Source organism: Hemiscyllium ocellatum, chromosome 1, assembly GCF_020745735.1.
Source record: "Hemiscyllium ocellatum isolate sHemOce1 chromosome 1, sHemOce1.pat.X.cur, whole genome shotgun sequence".
NCBI lineage: Eukaryota > Metazoa > Chordata > Chondrichthyes > Orectolobiformes > Hemiscylliidae > Hemiscyllium > Hemiscyllium ocellatum.
The window spans coordinates 1,576,988-1,602,211 of NC_083401.1; the positions used below are offsets into that span (position 1 = coordinate 1,576,988).

Below are 25,224 nucleotides of genomic sequence, written 5' to 3' on the forward strand. Positions count from 1 at the left end.
AGAGGAACAACACTCGCTTCCCTCCAATCCTCCAGTACAACTCCCGTGGAGAGTGAGGAGGCAAAGATGTCCAACCTTGCAGGGAGAACTGCTCTCGTTGTACCCTGAGAGCCACACTCAGGGCCATGTGCAGTCATATACACACTCTCTATCTCCCTCTCCAACAGTATCACATCACACTGCCCCCAGGGCTGCACTGCTCCATTTACACCCTTTGGCTCATTCGCTGGATGAACAAGGTTTGTCTCTGTGTTTCAGGCATCACCGAACAAAAGATGCAAAAATTCAGAGAGAGGAGCAGTCCTGCTGAACCCTCCTCCCCTCCCCTTCTCTCTGACTCAATCATATTGTCCAACCATCCCTCCTGACCTTCCACTGTCTGATGTTGAACATTCTGTCCCCAGCAAAGGGCTTACCCCTCTGCGTCCCCACCTTTCATGAATTTCAGACATGACATGATATCAAACTCTCCTTCCACCGCCTTCGCCTCAGTGCCCATTCCTTTGGACAAGAGCCCTCTTCCCTTCACCCAGCTCCAACACTCCCCCAGCATGTGGACCCCTCCCTCTGGCTTTTTACCTGCACTCGATCTCTTCATCCAGAGTCTGGGGGCTTTCCAAAACCCCAAAACATGACCTCTGCTTTCTCATCACAGATGTTGTCAGACCTGCTGAGTTTCTGCAGTTCTTGGTTTTATTTCAATGACAGTGCTCGATGCCTGCATTGGTTCCCAGGGCTGACCAGCTGCGATAAGCTGCCCCTTTTACTAACTAACCCAGAGAGCTGGAGAAGGGGGCTCACACCCCAGGAATCCAACAAACAGCTCTCTCAGCACAACGAAAGGTGAGAAGCAGCATTCTGACCGGCAAAAGAATCCTCTCGGTAAATTCTGCGAACAGGAACCACTCAATCACCGTCACGGTGTTTCCCCGTCTTCCCAGAACTGCAAGGGTTCTCACTGTCTCTGCGTGCGGAACGGCAGAGTGGGAAGGTGGGCCTGGGGGCGTCACTGTCTGGGGCACAGGGAGCCCGGGCAGTGGGGGGTGTCTGTCCCAGAGGGTACAGGGAGCCCGGGCAGTGGGGGGTATCTGTCCCTGGTGTACAGGGCGCCCGGGCAGTGGGGGGGGTGTCAGTATCTGGGGTGTACAGGGAGCCTGGGCAGTGGGGGGTGTCTGTCCCGCCGGGTACAGGGTGCCCGGGCAGTGGGGGGTGTCTGTCCCACGGGCTACAGGGTGCCCTGTCCCACACCCACCTGCTCGGTTGCGGTCCTCGCCACTTCCTCGAGTTTGCGAGGGGGCAGCCCCTCGTTCTCAGGTAAAGGGGCCACCAGCTGGACTCCAGCAGCTGCCATCTCCTGCAGCACGGCCACGACGCGGCTCAACTGTTTCCGGCACTCCACCAGGGTGTCAGCAACCTGCAGGACACACACACAGGTCAGTGTGTACCCCCTGTGCCGGGTACACACGGGGATACCCGCACGCACACAGCAACCTGCAGGACACACACACAGGTCAGTGTGTACCCCCTGTCCCGGGTACACGCGGGGATACCCACACTCACAGGTCAGTGTGTACTCCCTGTCCCAGGTACACGCGGGGATACCCACACTCACACAGGTCAGTGTGTACTCCCTGTCCCAGGTACACACGGGGATACCCACACTCACACAGGTCAGTGTGTACCCTCTGTCCCAGGTACACACGGGGATACCCGCACACACACAGGTCAGTGTGTACGCCCTGTCCCAGGTACACACGGGGATACCCACACTCACACAGGTCAGTGTGAACTCCCTGTCCCAGGTACACGCGGGGATACCCACACTCACACAGGTCAGTGTGTACTCCCTGTCCCAGGTACACACGGGGATACCCGCACACACACAGGTCAGTGTACTCCCTGTCCCAGGTACACGCGGGGATACCCACACTCACACAGGTCAGTGTGTACTCCCTGTCCCAGGTACACGCGGGGATACCCACACTCTCACAGGTCAGTGTGTACTCCCTGTCCCAGGTACACATGGGGATACCCACACTCACACAGGTCAGTGTGTACCCCCTGTCCCAGGTACACACGGGGATACCCACACTCACACAGCAACCTGCAGGACACACACACAGGTCAGTGTGTACCCCCTGCTCAGGGTACACTGCCCACACCCACACAGAGACTCCCACACAGGGGGTGAAGGGAAATGAAGAGTGTAGTTGCCTGTTGGCCGAAGGAGAGTGCTGATGGAATTCCAGGAGCATCTGTGCCAGGCATCCGTCTCCGCACCTTCTTACAGAACTGGCGGATATCACTACAGGATGTCCCGAGATCCTTCAGGAGAATGGCTACATCAGTAGCTTCCTGCCCAGCCTGGAAAGGCACAGAGACAGCCATCACACATATGGGCAGGTGTGTCAGGGAGGGTGTGGGGTGGGTGGACGGGTGCGATAGTGTAGGGTAGGGTGGTGGGGTGGGTGAGGGTCTGGGTGTGGGACAGGGTGGTATGTGAGGGCCGTGGGTGAGGGCGAGGGTGGTGGGTGGAGAGTGTGGTGGGTCTTGGGTGTGGGTGGTGTGTGGCTTTGCGTGTAGGCGAGGATGGTGGGCGTGAGCGAGGGTGGTGTGTGAGAGTGGTGGGTGTTGGTGAGGGTGAGGGTTAGGGAGAGGGAGAGGGAGAGAGTGAGGGTGAGGGCGAGGGAGAGGGAGATGGTGGGTGTGGGAGGGAGGCGGCGGGTGTGGGAGGGAGGGGCGGGGTGTGGGGGGGAGGGGCGGGTGTGGGGGGGAGGGGCGGGTGTGGGGGGGAGGGGCGGGTGTGGGGGGGAGGGGCGGGTGTGGGGGGGAGGGGCGGGTGTGGGGGGGGAGGGGCGGGTGTGGGGGGGGAGGGGCGGGTGTGGGGGGGAGGGGCGGGTGTGGGGGGCGAGGGGCGGGTGTGGGGGGCGAGGGGCGGGTGTGGGGGGGGAGGGGCGGGTGTGGGGGGGGAGGGGCGGGTGTGGGGGGGAGTGGCGGGTGTGGGGGAGGTGGGTGTGGGTGGTGCAGCTCACAGTGGGTCATGGTTGAGAGATCAGAGTGACGGTCTGGTGTCAATGTGAAGGGTCATTGGGAATATTGGCTCCTGACCTGTAACAGGGAGCGTAACCTTCCCACTTCCACGGCCATACAATCCAGAGCACTCTGTGTAAACTGTAACAGGAAGACATTTCATTAACCAATCAGAAACTCTGTCAGTGACCCCCATCCTGATCCCAATCCCCAATCCCTGAAAGCCTGTGTCCCAGCTCCGTGGGGAATACGCAAGGCAAAGGGAACCTGGGCCTTTGCAGGGTTTGACCTGACTGTGTCAGGTAGTGGTCAGAGCTGGGCGAGGATCCTCCCTAACCCAGTGTAACCTGGACAGCGAGGGGAGCACGTTATCCAAATAGGAACAGGCTGAGATTGGGAGTAATCCAGAGAAGGGTCCCTCGATTGCTATCAGATAGAGACCACCTCTGCTCCTGAGCGAGGCTGAGTGGGCTGAGTCTGTACTCATTGTCATATCAAAGAATGAGAGGTGACCTTACTGAAACATACACAATTCCTCAGGGTCTTGACAGGGGACAGGCAGACAGGCTGTTTCCCCTTGTGGGAGATTACATTAGAATTGATTCCCTACAGTATGAAAACAGGCCCTTCGGCCCAACAAGTCCACACTGACCCTCCGAACAGTAACCCACCCAGACCCGTTCCCTACCCTATATTTACACCTGACTCATGTACCTAACACTACGGGCAATCTAGCATGGCCAATTCACCTGACCTGCACATCTTTGGATTGTGGGAGGAAACCGGAGCACCCGGAGGAAACCCTCACAGACAGTCACCCGAGGCTGGGATTGAACCTGGGTCCCGGTGCTGTGAGGCAGCAGGGCTCAGTGGTTAGCACTGCTGTCTCACAGCACCATGGGCACAGTCAAGGACCAGAGGGTAAGTACAGGCCCTTCGGCCCACAATGCTGGGCTGAGAATTTATCTTCATTTAAGATCAACCTAACCTCCACACTTCTCAATTTACTGCCATCCATGTCCTTGTCCAACTGTTGTTTCAATGCCCCCCACCCTCCCATCCTTACACCTTCCCCTGCCACCGCAGGAACTGTAAAACCTGTGCCCACACCTCCCCCCTCACCTCCATCCAAGGCCCTAAAGGAGCCTTCCACATCCATCAGAGTTTTACCTGCACATCCACCAATATCCACCATTTATTGTATCCGTTGCTCCCGATGCGGTCTCCTCTACATTGGGGAGACTGGGCGCCTCCTAGCAGAGCACTTTAGGGAACATCTCCGGGACACTCACACCAATCAACCACACCGCCCCGTGGCCCAACATTTCAACTCCCCCTCCCACACTGCCGAGGACATGGAGGTCCTGGGCCTCCTTCACCGCCGCTGCCTCACCACCAGACGCCTGGAGGAAGAACACCTCATCTTCTGCCTCGGAACACTTCAACCCCAGGGCATCAATGTGGACTTCACCAGTTTCCTCATTTCCCCATCCCCCACCTCACCCCAGCTCCAGCCTTCCAGCTCAGCACCGCCCTCATGACCTGTCCTCCTGCCTATCTTCCTTTCCACCTATCCACACAACCCTGCCCTCTGACCCATCACCTTTACCCACAACTCCTCCATCTATTACACTCTCAGCTACCTTTTCCCCAGCCCTCCCCCCAATGATCTCTCCACCCCCGAGGCTCCCAGCCTCTATTCCTGATGAAGAACTCTGGCCTGAAACATTGATTTTCCTGCTCCTTGGATGCTGCCTGACCTGGTGTGTTTTTCCAGCACCACTCTAATCTCTACTCGGATCTCCACCGTCTGCAATCCTCACTTTCTCGTAATGTATCTGACTCTACACAGAGAGTGGGGGATGTGTGGAATGCACTGCCAGTGGTGGGAGTAAAGACCCTCCCTCTGACATCTCCCCTAAACCCTCCTCCAATCACATTAAAACTTTCCCCCTCATGATAACCATTTCCACCCTGGGAAAAAGTCTCTGCCTAGCCACTCTCTCTCTGCCTCTCACCATCCTGTCCCCCTCTATCAACTCCCCTCCCATCCTTCTTCACTCCAATCAGAAACCCCGAGCTCCCTCAACCTTTCTCCATCAGACACACCCTCCAGTCCAGGCAGCATCCTGGGAAATCTCCTCTGCTCCTCCTCTAAACCTTCCACATCCTTCCCGTAATGAGGTAACCAGAACGGGACACAATATTCCAAGTGTGGTCTACCCAGGGCTCTATAGAGCTGCAGCATAACCTCGCGGCTCTTAAACTCAATCCCCCTGTTAATGAAAGCCAACACACAATACACCTTCTTAACAACCCTGTCAACTTGGATGGTAATGTTGAGGGATCTGTGTACATGGAGCCCAAGATCCCTCTGATCCTCCACACTGCCAAGAAACCTGCCTTTAACCCTGTAATCTGCATTCAAACTCAACCTTCCAAAGTGAGTCACTTCACATTTATCCAGGTCGAACCCCATCTGCCACTCAGTAGTCAGTTTGGAGCAGTTTGGCCAAAGGCTCTGTTTCCGTGCTGTATTACTCTACCTGTGTCAGGATACTATCTCCAATCTGAAATGCTAAACTTTTATGTGGGACTGTATTGAATACCTTCTAAAATTCCAAGGAAACTACATCTCCTAGCTCCCCGTTATTAACCCGACTAGTTATGCCTGAGGTTATTGGTGAACATGTTGAGTAATCCCATCAGCCACCATCTAATCTGCATTCTGGAAGGGTTCTTTAATTACTACCTGTGCTGCCACATTTGGTGACTCAGACATATATTCAAAAGCACACACACACTGCACCCCCCCACCCCAACCCCCACACACACTGCACCACTCCCCATCCCAAACACACACACACACACTGCACTCCCTCCCCCCAACCCCCACACACACACTGCACCACTCCCCCATCCCAAACACACACTGCACCACTGCCCCATCCCAAACACACACACACTGCCCCCCCCCCCAACACACACACTGCACCACTCCCCCATCCCAAACACACACTGCCCCCCCCCCCCCACCCCCCAACACACACACTGCCCCCTGTCCCCCACACAGACACACATTGCCAGGTGTCCCTACTCCTGTAAGGCTAATTGAGAGCTCTGTATTTAATCCCATGTTCTGCCACTTGATGTGAACCACAGACAGGAAGCTGGAGGTAAAGGTGACAGTGACCCAGGTACTGAACTGAACAGCTCTCAACAGCCTAACTCAGGCCCCATTCCCCATGGAACTCCAGTCAGACAGCCTAACTCAGGCCCCATTCCCCATGGAACTCCAGTCAGACAGCCTAACTCAGGCCCCATTCCCCATGGAACTCCAGTCAGACAGCCTAACTCAGGCCCCATTCCCCATGGAACTCCAGTCAGACAGCCTAACTCAGGCCCCATTCCCCATGGAACTCCAGTCAGACAGCCTAACTCAGGCCCCATTCCCCATGGAACTCCAGTCAGACAGCCTAACTCAGGCCCCATTCCCCATGGAACTCCAGTCAGACAGCCTAACTCAGGCCCCATTCCCCATGGAACTCCAGTCAGACGTCTAGCACTGTAAAGGTGCTGATGTTGAGTGAGGTATTGTTACTGAGTGATACTCCTTACCTTGATGTGGTCAGCCAGCTGTACTGTACAATCCTCACTGTGATCCAACAGGTGGATGCTGTAGAGATGCTGAGGAGACAGCAGAACACAAAAATCACAAACTCATTCCAAGGCTAGGATTCATGGGCAGTTCACTGCATTATTAACATCAGCTTGAATCTCACTCCCAATGAAAAACACCCTCTGACAGCCTCCAGACTCAGTGTCCAACCCAGACCCCTCCTAACCACACACACGTACCACTGCCCATTAATGTCCTTCAGGCAAGGGAACTACTATCCTTACTGTGCTTGGCCTATACGTGACACCAGACCCAGCAATGTAGCTGGGGGCTAACTCCCCCCAAGGACAGGGGATCATTGTTGGCCTAGCCAGTGACACCCTGATCCTGGGATGGAAGTTTTAAAAACTCCTGCCTCTTCAGATTGCCTGAACATAACCACCTTGCCCTCCACCTTCCTGGTTATGATGAATGGATTATTGCTGGATACTCAGCTGAGAGAGAGATAGCTCACCGACAGGGACCAAAGGCATCTTGAGGGGGCATGGATAGGGCAAATTGACAAGGTCTTTTCACTGGGTGGGGGAGTCCAGAACTAGAGGGCATAGGTTTAGGGTGAGAGGGGAAAGATATAGAAGGGAGCTAAGGGGCATTTTTTCACACAGAGGGTGGTACGGGTATGGAATGAGCTGCCAGAGGATGTGGTGGAGGCTGGTACAATTCCAGCAGTTAATAGGGTATATTTATAGGAAGGGTTTGGAGGGATATGGGACAAGTGCTGGCTGGTGGGTTGGGATGAGTTGGAGCGAAGGGTCTGTTTCTGTGCTGTACATCTCTGTGACTGTAACCATGGACAGGTCAGATTGCTGGAAGTTTAATGAGCTAAAACAGTAACTCCAGCTCTCTCTCCCCCTCCCCCTTTGTGAATGCTGCCTGAACTGTTGAGTATTTTCTGTTTTTAATTTGCATTCCTACCAACTAACATCTTGCCTTTGCATAACTCTGATTGTAAGCCAAGTCACCAGGTGGCATTCAGACCCAGTTCAGTAACCAAGAAAAATCCAGGGAATCTGACTGAAGGGAGTTCGGGTTGAAATGATAATGTCATTGGAGTAAAAATCCAGATACAGGGTATTCTTCTATAACGTTCGTTTCGCCAACACAATTTGGCTGTAATGTGAGTGGTGAATGCTTTTTTTAAAAACATGAACTCCTGTGGAGCTGTTACACCGTTCCATCCCTGGCACTAGGAGTGATCTAGCGCTGAGTCCACTCGAGGTGCTCACTTCAGGCCAAGCAGACGAGGGTGGATAACGGGGCGAGGTTTTTCCTGACCTTACTGTTGATGTTTTTGAGGATGTCTGTAGAAATTATTCCAGGAGAAAAAACGTGGATTTCAAGATTCTCATCATGATAGATAATGCACCGAAGCCACCCTCCCACCATCAGTGAGCTGTCTGAAAACATCAAGGTGCTATTTCTGTCTGTGGACACAGCCTCTGTCACTCAAACCACGGCCCAGGGTGCAAGAGCAGCTTTTAAAGGTGACTGTTTAAAGTAGACATTCAGGAAGCTGCTGGCAGCTACTGAGAGGGAGAATCAGGACAATGCTGTTCTGTGTGGGGAGGTCTGGGGTGATGTCAGTAAGAACTGGCTGGTGCAGTTTGGTGGAAGCTTCCCCCAGATTTTCTTCTGGAGTTTTAAGGAGTTGAACCATCAGAGGAGATCTCAGCAATCACCCAACAGTGTGTCACTCTCACAGAGCAAGTTGGATTTGAAGGTGTGGAGGCTTAGGGTGTGGAGGAGATGCTGGAGCCCCACTGTGAAGACCTCTCTACAGCTGATCTATAACAACTTGTAGTTACGGGGGAAACTGAAGCTGGAGATGAAGACGATGAAGTCCAGGATGTAGCACCTTCTGCCTTCTCCCCCGAGGGGAGTTGGGAAGCAGTTGCAGCCCCTAGGAGACAATGACTAACATGCAGAATGGAGCAGGATAACAGCTTGTGGCAGAGAGCCTTATCTGGCACCCTGTCTACAGCTTCCTCATGGAGGGAGAAAGATGGCAAAACAGCAGAAACTAGCCCCTTTTAAACCAACCCTCAAGAATCAGACTGAGCACAATGTACCTCAGCCACCCACTGCTGGATTACACCCTGCACCCTCAGCCACCCACTGCTGGATTACACCCTGCACCCTCAGCCACCCACTGCTGGATTACACCCTGCACCCTCAGCCACCCATTGCTGGATTACACCCTGCACCAGAACTACACCAGAAACTAACAGAACAAAGAACACTACAGCACAGTATAGGCCCTTCGACCCTCGATGTTGTGCCAGCCTTTTATCCTACTCTAAGATCAGACTAACCTACATACCCTGCATTTTACCCAAGAGTCAGGTAAATGTCCCCAATCCCCTCCAAGCCCCTCACTATCCTGACGTGGAAATATATCCCATTCCTTCACGGTTATTGGGGCAAAACCCTGGAATTCGCTCCCTACCAGCATTGTGGGTCAACCCACAGCAAGGGGACTGCAGCGATTCAACAAGGCAGCTCACCTCCCCATTCTCAAGGGGCAACTAGGGATGGGCCGTCAATACTGGCCAGCCAGCGACGCCCAAGTCCCACATGTGACAGGCGCACTGACACCAACACAGCCCACACCAGCTGGGAGGGACAGGCGCACTGACACCAACACAGTCCACACCAGCCGGGAGGGACAGGCGCACTGACACCAACACAGTCCACACCAGCCGGGAGGGACAGGCGCACTGACACCAACACAGCCCACACCAGCCGGGAGGGACAGGCGCACTGACACCCACACAGCCCACACCAGCCGGGAGGGACAGGCGCACTGACACCCACACAGCCCACACCAGCCGGGAGGGACAGGCGCACTGACACCCACACAGCCCACACCAGCCGGGAGGGACAGGCGCACTGACACCAACACAGCCCACACCACCCGGGAGGGACAGGCGCACTGACACAGTCCACACCAGCCGGGAGGGACAGGCGCACTGACAACACAGCCCACACCAGCCGGGAGGGACAGGCGCACTAACACCAACACAGTCCACCCCAGCCGGGATAGACAGGCGCACTGACACCAACACAGCCCACACCAGCCGGGAGGGACAGGCGCACTGACACCAATACAGCCCACACCAGCCGGGAGGGACAGGCGCACTGATACCAACACAGCCCACACCAGCCGGGAGGGACAGGCGCACTGACACCCACACAGCCCACACCAGCCTGGAGGGACAGGCGCACTGACACCAACACAGCCCACACCACCCGGGAGGGACAGGCGCACTGACACCCACACAGCCCACACCAGCTGGGAGGGACAGGCGCACTAACACAGTCCACTCCAGCCGGGAGGGACAGGCGCACTGACACCAACACAGTCCACACCAGCCGGGAGGGACAGGCGCACTGACACCAACACAGCCCACACCAGCCGGGAGAGACAGGCGCACTGACACCAACACAGCCCACACCAGCCGGGAGGGACAGGCGCACTGACACCAACACAGCCCACACCAGCCGGGAGGGACAGGCACACTGACACCAACACAGTCCACCCCAGCCGGGATAGACAGGCGCACTGACACCAACACAGCCCACACCAGCCGGGAGGGACAGGCGCACTGACACCAACACAGTCCACCCCAGCCGGGATAGACAGGCGCACTGACACCAACACAGCCCACACCAGCTGGGAGGGACAGGCGCACTGACACCAACACAGTCCACACCAGCTGGGAGGGACAGGCGCACTGACACCAACACAGCCCACACCAGCCGGGAGGGACAGGCGCACTGACACCAACACAGCCCACACCAGCTGGGAGGGACAGGCGCACTGACACCAACACAGCCCACACCAGCCGGGAGGGACAGGCGCACTGACACCAACACAGACCACACCAGCCGGGAGGGACAGGCGCACTGACACCAACACAGACCACACCAGCCGGGAGGGACAGGCGCACTGACACCAACACAGCCCACACCAGCCAGGAGGGACAGGTGCACTGACACCCACACAGCCCACACCAGCCGGGAGGGGACAGGCGCACCGACACCAACACAGTCCACACCAGCCGGGAGGGACAGGTGCACTGACACCAACACAGTTCACACCAGCTGGGAGGGACAGGCGCACTGACACCAACACAGCCCACACCAGCCGGGAGGGACAGGCGCACTGACACCAACACAGTCCACACCAGCCGGGAGGGACAGGCGCACTGACACCAACACAGTTCACACCAGCTGGGAGGGACAGGCGCACTGACACCAACACAGCCCACACCAGCCGGGAGGGACAGGCGCACTGACACCCACACAGTTCACACCTGCTGGGAGGGACAGGCGCACTAACATCAACGTCCTGGAAACAGCCAATAACAGCAATGGTGATGCCATGATCCTCCAAAAGTCAGGGTGGTGGGCTGGTCACATGCTGAGGACATCTGCCTTCTGACTGCCAAAGGAAATCTTCTTTGCCCAGCTCAAGAAGGCACTTGAAGGAGGAGGACAAAGTGTTTCGAAAGCTCTTCAAGGAATGAAGCATACATCCTGATGTATGGGAGACCCTCCAACTGACTTGGAACAATGTCCTGCCCGAAGGGTGACAATTCTTTTCCAACACCCGTGAGCAAGAGGGAGAAAGGAGAAGGAGCTGGAGAAAGGAATGCCCAAATCCAAGGACCACTCCCAACTCCTGGAAACATCTGCCAAAGGAGAGAAGGCTCTGGGATCAGGCGTATGTGCCACAGAGGGAACCACACAACCCATCCGCAGTGGGGAGTGAGTGATTGCTAGTCTGGGCTATATCCTAATGATTGGTGCCATTGGATGTAACAGCATGTCCCTCTGGCTGTCTGCAACAAGTTACTGATGGGTACAACCAATCAGCACTGCCTTCTCATCACATGGTGGTTTTCCCCTCAAATTGGTATTTCTTGTGAACTGTCCCACTTTGTACAACACAATGAGCATGGATAAAATACCTCACTGATGATAACCAGAGAGAACTCTCTATGATGGGAGAACCCGTCAATCATCATATCCGAGAGAACTCACTCACCATAAACTCAGTCACCCACTGACAGTCACCTAGTCATCATTCCCCAACAGTAATGAAGGACAGGGACCTGACCATAACCCTTGGGAACTAACTGCCAGAGACCCCTGATAGTAACACAGTGATTGTTCGTCATTAATTACTCAAGAGAATGGACTGACAGTAACCAGGGTTCAAATGTGGGAGCCAGTGGCATACCAGCATTGTCCCTGACCAGCACACCTGACGGTTCGGGGAATGCTGTGGGAGAGGTGCCCAGTGTCTACAGCCTCTGGCTGAATTAAAATTCCATGAGAAGAGGCCAGGCTCAGTAACAGGAAATGCTCAGCGATCTCACTCAGTCACTGACTGTGACTCTGGGCGGATGGTACCTGATAGTATTTAATGGCCTTGGTGAGAGGCTCCACATTAACGGTCTCGTCCAATTGATCTTTGTGAAGGAGTTCAATGAGGAAATCCAGGGATCTCTCATGTACGCTCATCTCAGGGTAAAGACCTCCAATCTTCTTATAGACATCCACACTGCATTGATCTAGAGCCCTGGGAAACAAATACCAGTCAGCAAAGATCACACACACAAACTAGGATTTATCCAAAATTCCATCCCTTACATCCAGGAAAGGTCATGGACAATTGGGACAGGATGGGGAGGGGCGTGGAAGGGAACTTGCCGGGGGGTGGTGTTCCCATACATCTGCTGCAATTGTCCTTCGCGATGGGTTTGGAAGGTGCTGCCTGGGCATCTTTGCTGAATTTCTGCAGTGCATCTTGCAGATAGTACACACTGCAGCTACTGAGCATCGGTGGGGGAGGGAGGGGATGTCTGTGGGCGTGGTGCCAATCAAGCACAGGCTGCTTTGTCTTGGATGGAGTCAAACTTCTGGAGAGTTGTTGGAGCTGCACGTGGAGAGTATTCCCTCACCCTCCTGGTGTGTGCCTTGTAGATGGTGGAGAGACTTTGGGGAGTCGGGAGGTGAATTACTCGCTGCAGTATTCCCAGACTCTGGCCTGCCCTTGTGGTCACTGTGCGTATGTGGAGAGTTGTGTTCAGTTACTGGTCAATGTTAGGTTGTAGGTATGACGCTGAGTGACGTACTGTCCCAGAAGCCAGTCCTCTGGTATTAATCAGGCTTACTGTTCATATTTGTGCAGCGTGGCCTGCAGCAGGGTCAGTGAATAAACCAGGCCAGCACCAAAGCTCATCTGTTCACCCAGTGTCCCCCTCAGGCCTTGACGCTCACTGTAATCCTCATTCAGCTCAAACTTGTCTTGAGCATGTTTGCTAATCAGCTCCGCCTGGAAAGGAACAAGGAAATAAATCAACAACTCTCTCAGATGTCAACCACACTCCGAGTCACAATGCATACAGTCCTGCTCACTTCAAACAATTCCAACAGACCCACCATCGTCAGGCACCGGGGCATGTCTGACCCACGCTGTATCCTTAACAACTGACCCTCACACAGTGCGGTACACCCACACACTGACCCCCACACAGTGCTGTACTCCCACACACTGACCCCCACACAGTGCTGTACTCCCACACTGACCCCCACACAGTGCTGTACTCCCACACTGACCCCCACACAGTGCGGTACACCCACACACTGACCCCCACACAGTGCGGTACACCCACACACTGACCCTCACACAGTGCTGTACTCCCACACTGACCCCCACACAGTGCGGTACACCCACACACTGACGCCCACACAGTGCTGTACTCCCACACTGACCCCCACACAGTGCTGTACTCCCACACTGACCCCCACACAATGCTGTACTCCCACACTGACCCCCACACAATGCTGTACTCCCACACTGACCCCCACACAGTGCGGTACACTGACGCCCACACAGTGCTGTACTCCCACACTGACCCCCACACAGTGCGGTACACCCACACACTGACCCTCACACATGCTGTACTCCCACACACTGACCCTCACACAGTGCGGTACACCCACACACTGACCCTCGCACAGTGCGGTAATCCCCACACAGTGCGGTATACCCACACACTGACCCTCGCACAGTGCGGTAATCCCCACACACTGACCCCCACACAGTGCGGTACACCCACACACTGACCCTCGCACAGTGCGGTAATCCCCACACACTGACCCCCACACAGTGCGGTACACCCACACACTGACCCCCACACAGTGCTGTACTCCCACACACTGACGCCCACACAGTGCTGTACTCCCACACTGACCCCCACACAGTGCTGTACTCCCACACTGACCCCCACACAGTGCTGTACTCCCACACTGACCCCCACACAATGCTGTACTCCCACACTGACCCCCACACAGTGCGGTACACTGACGCCCACACAGTGCTGTACTCCCACACTGACCCCCACACAGTGCGGTACACCCACACACTGACCCTCACACATGCTGTACTCCCACACACTGACCCTCACACAGTGCGGTACACCCACACACTGACCCTCGCACAGTGCGGTAATCCCCACACAGTGCGGTATACCCACACACTGACCCTCGCACAGTGCGGTAATCCCCACACACTGACCCCCACACAGTGCGGTACACCCACACACTGACCCTCGCACAGTGCGGTAATCCCCACACACTGACCCCCACACAGTGCGGTACACCCACACACTGACCCCCACACAGTGCTGTACTCCCACACACTGACGCCCACACAGTGCTGTACTCCCACACTGACCCCCACACAGTGCTGTACTCCCACACTGACCCCCACACAGTGCGGTACACCCACACACTGACCCCCACACAGTGCGGTACACCCACACACTGACGCCCACACAGTGCTGTACTCCCACACTGACGCCCACACAGTGCTGTACTCCCACACTGACCCCCACACAGTGCGGTAATCCCCACACACTGACCCCCACACGGTGCGGTACACCCACACACTGACCCTCGCACAGTGCGGTAATCCCCACACACTGACCCCCACACGGTGCGGTACACCCACACACTGACCCCCACACAGTGCGGTAATCCCCACACACTGACCCCCACACGGTGCGGTACACCCACACACTGACCCTCACACATGCTGTACTCCCACACTGACCCCCACACAGTGCGGTACACCCACACACTGACGCCCACACAGTGCTGTACTCCCACACTGACCCCCACACAGTGCTGTACTCCCACACACTGACGCCCACACAGTGCTGTACTCCCACACTGACCCCCACACAGTGCTGTACTCCCACACTGACCCCCACACAGTGCGGTACACCCACACACTGACGCCCACACAGTGCTGTACTCCCACACTGACCCCCACACAGTGCGGTACACCCACACACTGACCCTCACACATGCTGTACTCCCACACTGACCCCCACACAGTGCAGTACACCCACACACTGACCCTCACACGGTGCGGTACACCCACACACTGACCCTCACACAGGTATTTCCTGAGTATACCCCTTTGCCTATTGTTCCTGTGTCTCCCTGTATTTGGATTGTTCCATTCCGTCTTTGCCTGTTTCTTTCCTCCTTGTGGTGATTCTGTCGCTCCCTCTGCCCAATGTATTGAGTGGTGCCCACCTTGCAGATGAGGCGTGGGATCAGGAGGAGAACCAGAATGGAATCATGGTCCCCACCATGGCGCAGGAAGGAGTCGGGCATGAAGGAGGTCAGTAAGGAGACATGTCGGTTTGCCTGGTGAACCTCCATCTTCCGCAGTTCCATCTCGATAGCCTGGAGAGACACGGAGGCACAGTGAAACACAGTACTGAGTGGTATCATCATCCAGCCACCCAGAACATGGCCTGGGGACCTGGGTTCCAACTGTGGCAATACAAGCTTCATCACTGAGAACCTAATGATGACCACGAATCCATTGTGGAACGTTGGAAAATCCAAGCATGTTCATTCATGTCGCTTTGGGAACTAAACAGCTGCCCTTACCTGGTTGGGCTGACTATCTACTCGGGAGGGAGATGAGGAGGGAGCAGGAGCCCCACATCCCTGGAGCTTGCAGCCTGTATGGATGAAGGATTAGGGAGCAGTGCCATGATGTTGGGGTACAGGAGAGAACTTAAACACAGGAGCACATGGGGTGGCACGGTGGCACAGTGGTTAGCACTGCTGTCTCACAGCGCCAGAGACCCAGGTTCAACTCCCGCCTCAGGCAACTGACTGTGTGGAGTTTGCACATTCTCCCCGTGTCTGCGTGGGTTTCCTCCCACAGCCCAAAGATGTGCGGGTCAGGTGAATTGGCCATGCTAAATTGCCCGTAGTGTTAGGGGTAAATGTGGGGAATGGGTCTGGATGGTAGATTCAGGAGTGATAGATATAGGACAGATGTCAGAGGTAGTTTCTTTACTCAGAGAGTAGTAGGGGCGTGGAACACCCTGCCTGTAACAGTAGTGGACTCGTCAACTTTAAGAGCATTTAAATGCTCATTGGATAAACATATGCATGAAAATGGAATAGTGTAGGTTCGATGGGTTTCAGGTTGGTGCAACAGAGGGCCAAAGGGCCTGTACTGTGCCATAATGTTCTCTCTCTCCTCGGAATACAATGTCAGCTTCTCTAATTAGATGGTGACATCTTGCAAAATGTCCAGATTACAGAGGAGGAAGTGCTGGATGTCTTGAAACGGTTAAAGGTCCTGATCAGGTGTACCTGAGAACTCTGTGGGAAGCTAGAGAAGTGATTGCTGGCCTCTTGCTGAGATATTTGTATCATTGATAGTCACGGGTGAGGTGCTGGAAGACTGGAGGTTGGCAAACATGGTGCCACTGTTTAAGAAGGGTGGTAAAGACAAGCCAGGGAACTATAGACCGGTGAGCCTGACCTCGGTGATGGGCAAGTTGTTGGAGGGAATCCTGAGGGACAGGATGTACATGTATTTGGAAAGGCAAGGACTGATTCGGGATAGTCAACATGGCTTTGTGCATGGGAAATCATGTCTCACAAACTTGATTGAGTGTTTTGAAGAAGTAACAAAGAGGATTGATGAGGGCAGAGCAGTAGATGTGATCTATACAGACTTCAGTAAGGCGTTCGACAAGGTTCCCCATGGGAGACTGATTAGCAAGGTTAGATCTGATGGAATACAGGGAGAACTAGCCATTTGGATACAGAACTGGCTCAAAGGTAGAAGACAGAGGGTGGTGGTGGAGAGTTGTTTTTCAGACTGGAGGCCTGTGACCAGTGGAGTGCCACAAGGATTGGTGCTGGGCCCTCTACTTTTTGTCATTTACATAAATGATTTGGATATGAGCATAAGAGGTACAGTTAGTACGTTTGCAGATGACACCAAAATTGGAGGTGTAGTGGACAGCGAAGAGGGTTACCTCAGATTACAACAGGATCTGGACCAGATGGGCCAATGGGCTGAGAAGTGGCAGATGGAGTTTAATTCAGATAAATGCGAGGTGCTGCATTTTGGGAAAGCAAATCTTAGCAGGACTTATACACTTAATGGTAAGGTCGTAGGGAGTGTTGCTGAACAAAGAGACCTTGGAGTGCAGGTTCATAGCTCCTTGAAAGTGGAGTCGCAGGTAGATAGGATAGTGAAGGCAGCGTTTGGTGTGCTTTCCTTTATAGAACATAGAACAATACAGCACAGAACAGGCCCTTCGGCCCACGACGTTGTGCCGAACATCTATCCTAGATTAAGCATCCATCCATGTACCTATCCAATTGCCGCTTAAAGGTCGCCAATGATTCTGACTCTACCACTCCCACGGGCAGCGCATTCCATGCCCCCACCACTCTCTGGGTAAAGAACCCACCCCTGACATCTCCCCTATACCTTCCACCCTTCACCTTAAATTTATGTCCCCTTGTAACACTCTGTTGTACCCGGGGAAAAAGTTTGACTGTCTACTCTATCTATTCCCCTGATCATCTTATAAACCTCTATCAAGTCACCCCTCATCCTTCACCGTTCCAACGAGAAAAGGCCGAGAACTCTCAACCTGTCCTCGTACGACCTATCCTCCATTCCAGGCAACATCCTGGTAAATCTTCTCTGCACCCTCTCCAAAGCTTCCACATCTTTCCTAAAGTGAGGCGACCAGAACTGCACACAGTACTCCAAATGTGGCCTAACCAAAGTCCTGTACAGCTGCAACATCACTTCACGACTCTTGAATTCAATCCCTCTGCTAATGAACGCTAATACACCATAGGCCTTCTTACAAGCTGTATCCACCCGAGTGGCAACTTTCAAAGATCTATGTACATAGACCCCAAGATCCCTCTGTTCCTCCACCTGACTAAGAACCCTACCGTTAACCCTGTATTCTGCATTCTTATTTGTTCTTCCAAAATGGACAACCTCACACTTGATAGGGTTGAACTCCATCTGCCACTCCTCAGCCCAGCTCTGCATCATATCTAAGCCCCTTTGCAGCTGACAACAGCCCTCCTCACTATCCACAACTCCACCAATCTTCGTATTGTCTGCAAATTTACTGACCCACCCTTCGACTCCCTCATCCAAGTCATTAATAAAAATTACAAACAGCAGAGGACCCAGAACTGATCCCTGCGGAACTCCACTTGTAACTGGGCTCCAGGCTGAATATTTACCATCTACCACCACTCTCTGACTTCGACTGGTTAGCCAGTTCTCTATCCAATTGGCCAAATTTCCCTCTATCCCATGCCTCCTGACTTTCCGCATAAGCCTACCATGGGGAACCTTATCAAATGCCTTACTAAAATCCATGTATACTACATCCACTGCTCTACCCTCATCCACATGCTTGGTCACCTCCTCAAAGAATTCAATAAGACTTGTAAGGCAAGACCTACCCTTCACAAATCCGTGCTGGCTGTCCCTAATCAAGCAGTGTCTTTCCAGATACTCATAAATCCTATCCCTCAGTACCCTTTCCATTACTTTGCCTACTACAGAAGTAAGACTAACTGGCCTGTAATTCCCGGGGTTATCCCTATTCCCTTTTTTGAACAGGGGCACAACATTCGCTACTCTCCAGTCCCCTGGTACCACCCCCGTTGACAGTGAAGACGAAAAGATCATTGCCAACGGTACTGCAATTTCCTCTCTTGCTTCCCACATAATCCTAGGATATATCCCGTCAGGCCCGGGGGACTTGTCTATCCTCAAGTTGTTCAAAATGTCCAACACATCTTCCTTCCTAACAAGTATCTCTTCTAGCTTACCAGTCCGTTTCACACTCTCCTCTTCAACAATACGGTCCCTCTCGTTCGTAAATACTGAAGAAAAGTACTCATTCAAGACCTCTCCTATCTCTTCCGACTCAATACACAATCTCCCACTACTGTCCTTGATCGGACCTACCCTCGTTCTCGTCATTCTCATGTTTCTCACATACGCATAAAATGCCTTGGGGTTATCCTTGATCCTATCCGCCAAGGATTTTTCATGCCCTCTCTTAGCTCTCCTAATCCCTTTCTTCAGGTCCCTTCTGGCTATCCTGTATCCCTCCACTGCTCTGTCTGAACCCTGTTTCCTCAACCTTATGTAAGCCTCCTTCTTCCTCTTTACTAGACATTCAACCTCCCTAGTCAACCAAGGCTCCCTCACACGACCATTTCTTTCCTGCCTGATAGGTACATACATATCAAGGACACGTCGTATCTGATCCTTGAAAAAGTTCCACATTTCCACCACATCCTTCCCTGACAGCCTATGCTCCCAACTTATGCTCCTCAAATCCTGTCTTACAGCATCGTAATTTCCCTTCCCCCAGTTGTAAAATCTACCCTGTTGTGCGCACCTATCTCTCTCCATGACCAAGGTGAAAGTCACAGAATTGTGGTCACCATCACCAAAATGTTCACCCACTAACAAGCCCATCACTTGTCCCGGTTCATTACTGAGTACCAAACCCAATATGGCCTCCCCTCTGGTTGGACAATCTACATACTGAGTTAGAAAAGCTTCCTGGACACACTGCACAAACACCGCCCCATCCAATCAATATTTGGGAAGTTGAAGTCACCCATGACTACGACCCTGTGGCTTCTGCACCTTTCCAAAATCTGTTTCCCAATCTGTTTCTCCACATCTCTGCTGCTATTGGGGGGCCTATAGTAAACACCCAACAAGGTGACTGCACCTTTCCTATTTCTGACTTCAGCCCATACTACCTCCAAAGGCAGATCCCCCTCAAACTTCCTTTCTACAGCCGTTATACCATTTCTAATTAGCAATGCCACCCCCCCTCCTTTTTTACCACCCTCCCTAATCTTACTGAAACATCTGTAACCAGGAACCTCCAACAACCATTCCTGTCCCTCATCTATCCACGTTTCCGTGATGGCCACAACATCGTAGTCCCAGGTACCGATCCACGCCTTAAGTTCACCCACCTTATTTCGGATACTCCTTGCGTTGAAGTATACGCACTTGAGCCCATCTCTGTGTCCGCAAGTATTCCCTGTCAGTGCTACCTTCTCCACAGCCTCCCTACATTCTTGGACATCCTGACAAACAGCTAGCTTACTTGCTGGACTACAAGTCCGGATCCCATCCCCCTGCCAAATTAGTTTAAACCCCCCGAAGAGTGCTAGCAAACCTACCCCCCAGGATATTGGTGCCCTTCTGATTCAGGTGCAACCCGTCCTGTTTGTACAGGTCCCACCTTCCCCAGAATGCAATCCAATTGTCCAAATACCTGAAGCCCTCCCTCCTACACCATCCTTGCAGCCACGTGTTCAACTGCACTCTCTCCCTATTCCTTGCCTCACTGTCACTTGGCACCGGCAACAACCCAGAGATGACGACTCTGTCTGTCCTAGCTTTTAGCTTCCAGCCTAACTCCCTGAGCTCTTGAATGACCTCCCCACCCCTCTTCCTACCTATGTCGTTGGTGCCAATATGTACCACGACTTCTGGCTGCACACCCTCCCCCTTAAGGATTCTGAAGGCACAGTCCGAGACGTCTCGGACCCTGGCACCCGGGAGGCAACAAACCATCTGAGAGTCTCGCCCATGTGCACAGAACCGCCTGTCCGTCCCTCTAACTAGAGTGTCTCCTATAACTAGCGCTCTCCTCCTCTCCCCCTTTCCCTTCTGAGTCTCAGAGCCGGACCTCACGCCACAGACCCCGTCACTGGTCAGAGTATTGAGTACAGGAGTTGGGAGGTCGTGTTGCAGCTGTACAGGACATTGGTTAGGCCACTATTGGAATACAGCTTGCAATTCTGGTCTCCTTCCTATCGGAAAGATGTTGTGAAACTTGAAAGGGTTCAGAAAAGATTTACAAGGATGTTGCCAGGGTTGGAGGATCTGAGCTACAGGGAGAAGCTGAACAGGCTGGGGCTGTTTTCCCTGGAGCGTCGGAGGCTGAGGGGTGACCTTATAGAGGTTTACAAAATTATGAGGGGCATGGATAGGATAAATAGACAGAGTCTTTTCCCTGGGGTGGGGGAATCCAGAACTAGAGGGCATAGGTTTAGGGTGAGAGGGGAAAGATATAAAAGAGACCTAAGGGGCAACTTTTTCACACAGAGGGTGGTACGTGTGTGGAATGAGCTGCCAGAGGAAGTGGTGGAGGCTGGTACAATTGCAACATTTAAGAGGCATTTGGATGGGTATATGAACAGGAAGGGTTTGGAGGGTTATGGGCCGGGTGCTGGCAGGTGGGACTAGATTGGGTTGGGATAACTGGTCGGCATGGACGGGTTGGACCAAAGGGTCTGTATCCATGCGGTACATCTCTATGACTCTATAACAGAAGTGGGTCATCTCTTGAACCTTGACTGTGAACCTGTACTGCATTGTCTCCAATGCCTTCATCTTGGTGCAGCAGCACCTGGAAATGTCGATCAGACTGAAAGCCAGGAGTTTCCATCCTCAGCTTCTCCCCATGCTCGTCCTCAGCATCATCGCTGTGGAGGGAACTGGAAGCTCTGTACCTACCTTTGCGTGAGCCTTGGTCTCAGCAAATTTGATTTTGAAGTCAATGATCTCGGGGGGAGGTTGCTGCTCCCTCTCTGCTGATGCTTCTTGTTGGCTCATCAGCTCACGGTTTACTTCCTGCCAGCAGAACACAAGACAACATGGAGTCAGAGCGAGTACAACATGGAGTCAGAGCGAGTACAACACAGGATCAGGTCGTGTACAGCACAGGGACCAGCCATCTGGCTCACCAAAACAGTGTTCACACTTGGTGCTTCACAACTCAAAACCTTTTTGCCTCTTCGCAGCTCATGTTTCCCCCCCCGATTCCTTGCCTATTCCTGTCCCTGTCCCCCTTGTTCCCTGCCTATCCCTGTCCCCCTATTCCCATCCCTGTGTCCCTATTTCCTGTATTCCTGTCCCTGTCCCCCTTGTTCCCTGCCTATCCCTGTCCCCCTATTCCCATCCCTGTGTCCCTATTTCCTGTATTCCTGTCCCTGTCCCCCTATTCCCATCCCTGCCCCCCTATTTCCTGTATTCCTGTCCCCCTATTCCCTGCCTATTCCTGTCCCTGTCCCCCTATTCCCATCCCTGTCTCCCTATTCCCTGTCTATTCTTGTCCCTATCGGCACTGCTCTTCAATGTTGCTATAGTATCCTCGGTCTCCCCCATTGCCACACTGAACCAGACCGTGAATTGGAGGAACAACATCTCACCTTCTGCCTGGGCAGCCTACAGCTTGGAGGACTTAACACAGCTCTCCAGTTTCAAATAAACTCCCCTTCCAGCTCAGCGAGCAAACCTACATCCAGAGTCCCACAGCACAGAGACAGGCCCTTCGGCCCAAACTGCTCCATGCCGAACAAAATATCCATCCACACTATCCCCATCTCCCTGCACTTGGCCCATATCCTTCTAACCCTTTCCTATCCATGGATTTGTCCAAATGCCTTTTAAATGTTGTTAATGTACCCACCTATCCACTGGCAGCTCATTCCCCGTGTGTACCACCCTCTGTGTAAAAACGTTTCCCCTCAGGTTCCCTATTACTCTTTCCCCTCTCACCTTAACCCGATGTCATCTAGTCCCCGATTCCCCAACCCTGGGAAAGAGGCTGAGTGTATTCACGTATCCATGCCTCTCATGATCTTATAGACTTCTATAACATCCCCCACCCCTCAGTCTCCTACCCTTGAAAGAGAAAAGGATCAGGTATTGATGTTCCGTTTGGCTTCTCTCTTCCTTTTTATATATTTATAAGAAGCTCTTGATGTCTGTCTTGATATTACCTGCAAGTTGATTCTCAAAGTTTATCGACTCTCTGAATTTTTATTGGTCATGTTCTGCTGGTTTAAAAAAACTTTCACAGCTGTCTGGCGTGCCTATAATCTTTGCTAAATTGTATGATATTTCTTTCAACCTAATGCTATCCATAACTCTGACTCATCCCCCTCACCTCAACATATTTTCATCATCAGCCATGAAGTTATTTTCCTAAATGTCTACCGTTGTTGCTCATCTGTCTTTGCTACTAAACTCCTCCCAAGTCCATTCCAGCCAGCTCTACCCTCATTCCTTTGTAATTATCCTGGGTTACATTTTGCACTGTTGTTCCTGACCCAAGTTCCTTCCCTTCAAAGTGAATGTTTAACTCTGCCACGTTGTGGTCACTGTTTCCAAAGGGGTCTTTTACTGTGGTGTGGTGTGGCTTAGATTAGATTAGATTACTTACAGTGTGGAAACAGACCCTTCGGCCCAACCTAACCGTACCTAACACTACGGGCAATTTAGCATGGCCAATTCACCTAGCCTACACATTTTTGGACTGTGGGAGGAAACCAGAACATCCAGAGGAAACCCACGCAGACACGGGGAGAATGTGCAAACTCCACACAGACAGTTGCCTGAGGTGGGAATTGAACCCGGGTCTCTAGCGCCGAGAGGCAGCAGTGCTACCCACTGTGCTACCGTGCAGTCTTTTACTGTGGTTGTTGAAATCATTTGTTAAATCTGCTCATTACACATCCAAACAGCCTGATTCCTGGTTGGATCGACAAAGTATTATTTTGGGACATGGTCCACAATACTCTCTTTGAATTCAACCTCATGGTTTCCTCAGCTAACCTCAATGTTGTAATCAAAGTGAAGATTTGGGAGCATCTATGATTAACATATTGTACTACCTCGTTTATATGCCCACATTTGTTCTGGATTCATTCTCTGTCCTACCGACTGTTAGGGAGTCTCAACACTGCTCCCACTAATGTATTCTTTCCCTTTTTAATGTCTGATCACCACCCATATGGATTCAAGATCTTCCAGCTCAAGGTCATTTCTTCTATACAGCACCGCCAATGCTACCCCACTAGCCTTTCCATCCTGCCGAGCAGTTCAAAAAAATGACCAAAAAAAACCCTTGAATATTTAGTTCCCAGCTAAGATCCCCTTGTAAAATCTCCATAATGGCTACGGTTGTATCATTGACTGATTTATTTTAGATTCGCCTTAACTCTATTTACAAAGAACAGAAAAAGAACATTCACAGCCCAGGAACAGGCCCTTCGGCCCTCCAAGCCTGAGCCGATCAAAATCCACTGTCTAAACCTGTCGGTCAATTCCTAAGCATCTGTATCCCTCTGCTCCCCACCTACTCATGCATCTGTCCAGGCACATTTTAAATGAATCTCCCGTGCCTGCCTCTACCACCTCTGCTGGCAACGTGTTCCAGACGCCCACCACCTTCTCTGTGAAGTACTTGCTGCCTGTATCTCCCTTAAACTTTCCACCTCTCACCTTGAAAGCGTGACCTCTCGTTATTGAATCCTTCACCCTGGGAAAAAGCTTGTCTCTATCCACCCTGTCTATACCCTTCATGATTTTGTAAACCTCAATCAGGTCCCCCCTCAATCTCCTTTTTTCTAATGAAAACAATCCTAACCTACTCAACCTCTCTTCATAGCGAGCACCTTCCATACCAGGCAATATCTTCATAAACCTTCTCTGCACCCTCTCCAAAGCATCCACATCCTTTTGGTAATGTGGTGACCAGAACTGGACACAGTATTCTAAATGCGGCCAAACCAATGTCTTGTACAATTTTAACATGACCTGCCAGCTCTTATACTCAATACCCCGACCAATGAAGGTAAGCGTACTATATGCCTTCTTGAACACTCTATCCACCTGTGCAGCAACCTTCAGGGTACAATGGACCTGCACTCCCAGATCTCCCTGCCCATCAACTTTTCCCAAGGCTCTTCCATTCATTGTATAATTCGCTCTAGAATTAGTCTTGCCTAAAGGCATCACCTCACATTTGTCTGGATTGAACTCCATCTGCCACGTCTCTGCCCCACTCTCCAGTCTATCTATATCCTCCTGTATTCTCTGACAGTCCCTTATGCTTTCTGCTACTCCACCAATCTTTGTGTCATCTGCAAACTTGCTGATCATACCAACAGTGCCCTCTTCCAGATCATTTATGTATATTATAAATGGCAGTGGCTCCAGCACTGATCCCTGGGGAACACCCACTGGTCACCTTTCTCCATTTCGAGAAACTCCCTTCAACTACTACTCTCTGTCTCCTGTTGCTCAA

General features: G+C 52.7%; 1 protein-coding gene across 3 annotated transcripts in view; it reads right to left on the reverse strand.

The window, feature by feature from the left end:
* Positions 1-25,224, reverse strand: part of LOC132819861 (dynactin subunit 1-like) — a 188,068-nt gene that overhangs the window by 31,015 nt on the left and 131,829 nt on the right. For all 3 annotated transcript variants that reach the window (XM_060831889.1, XM_060831929.1, XM_060831802.1), the window contains exons 12-19: positions 21,648-21,764; positions 15,326-15,478; positions 12,892-13,052; positions 12,128-12,296; positions 6,649-6,717; positions 3,109-3,171; positions 2,215-2,364; positions 1,253-1,414 (exon numbers count right to left, since the gene is read on the reverse strand). In XM_060831889.1, the coding sequence (XP_060687872.1) occupies positions 1,253-1,414; positions 2,215-2,364; positions 3,109-3,171; positions 6,649-6,717; positions 12,128-12,296; positions 12,892-13,052; positions 15,326-15,478; positions 21,648-21,764 (1,044 nt within the window). The remainder of the gene's footprint in view (positions 1-1,252; positions 1,415-2,214; positions 2,365-3,108; positions 3,172-6,648; positions 6,718-12,127; positions 12,297-12,891; positions 13,053-15,325; positions 15,479-21,647; positions 21,765-25,224) is intronic.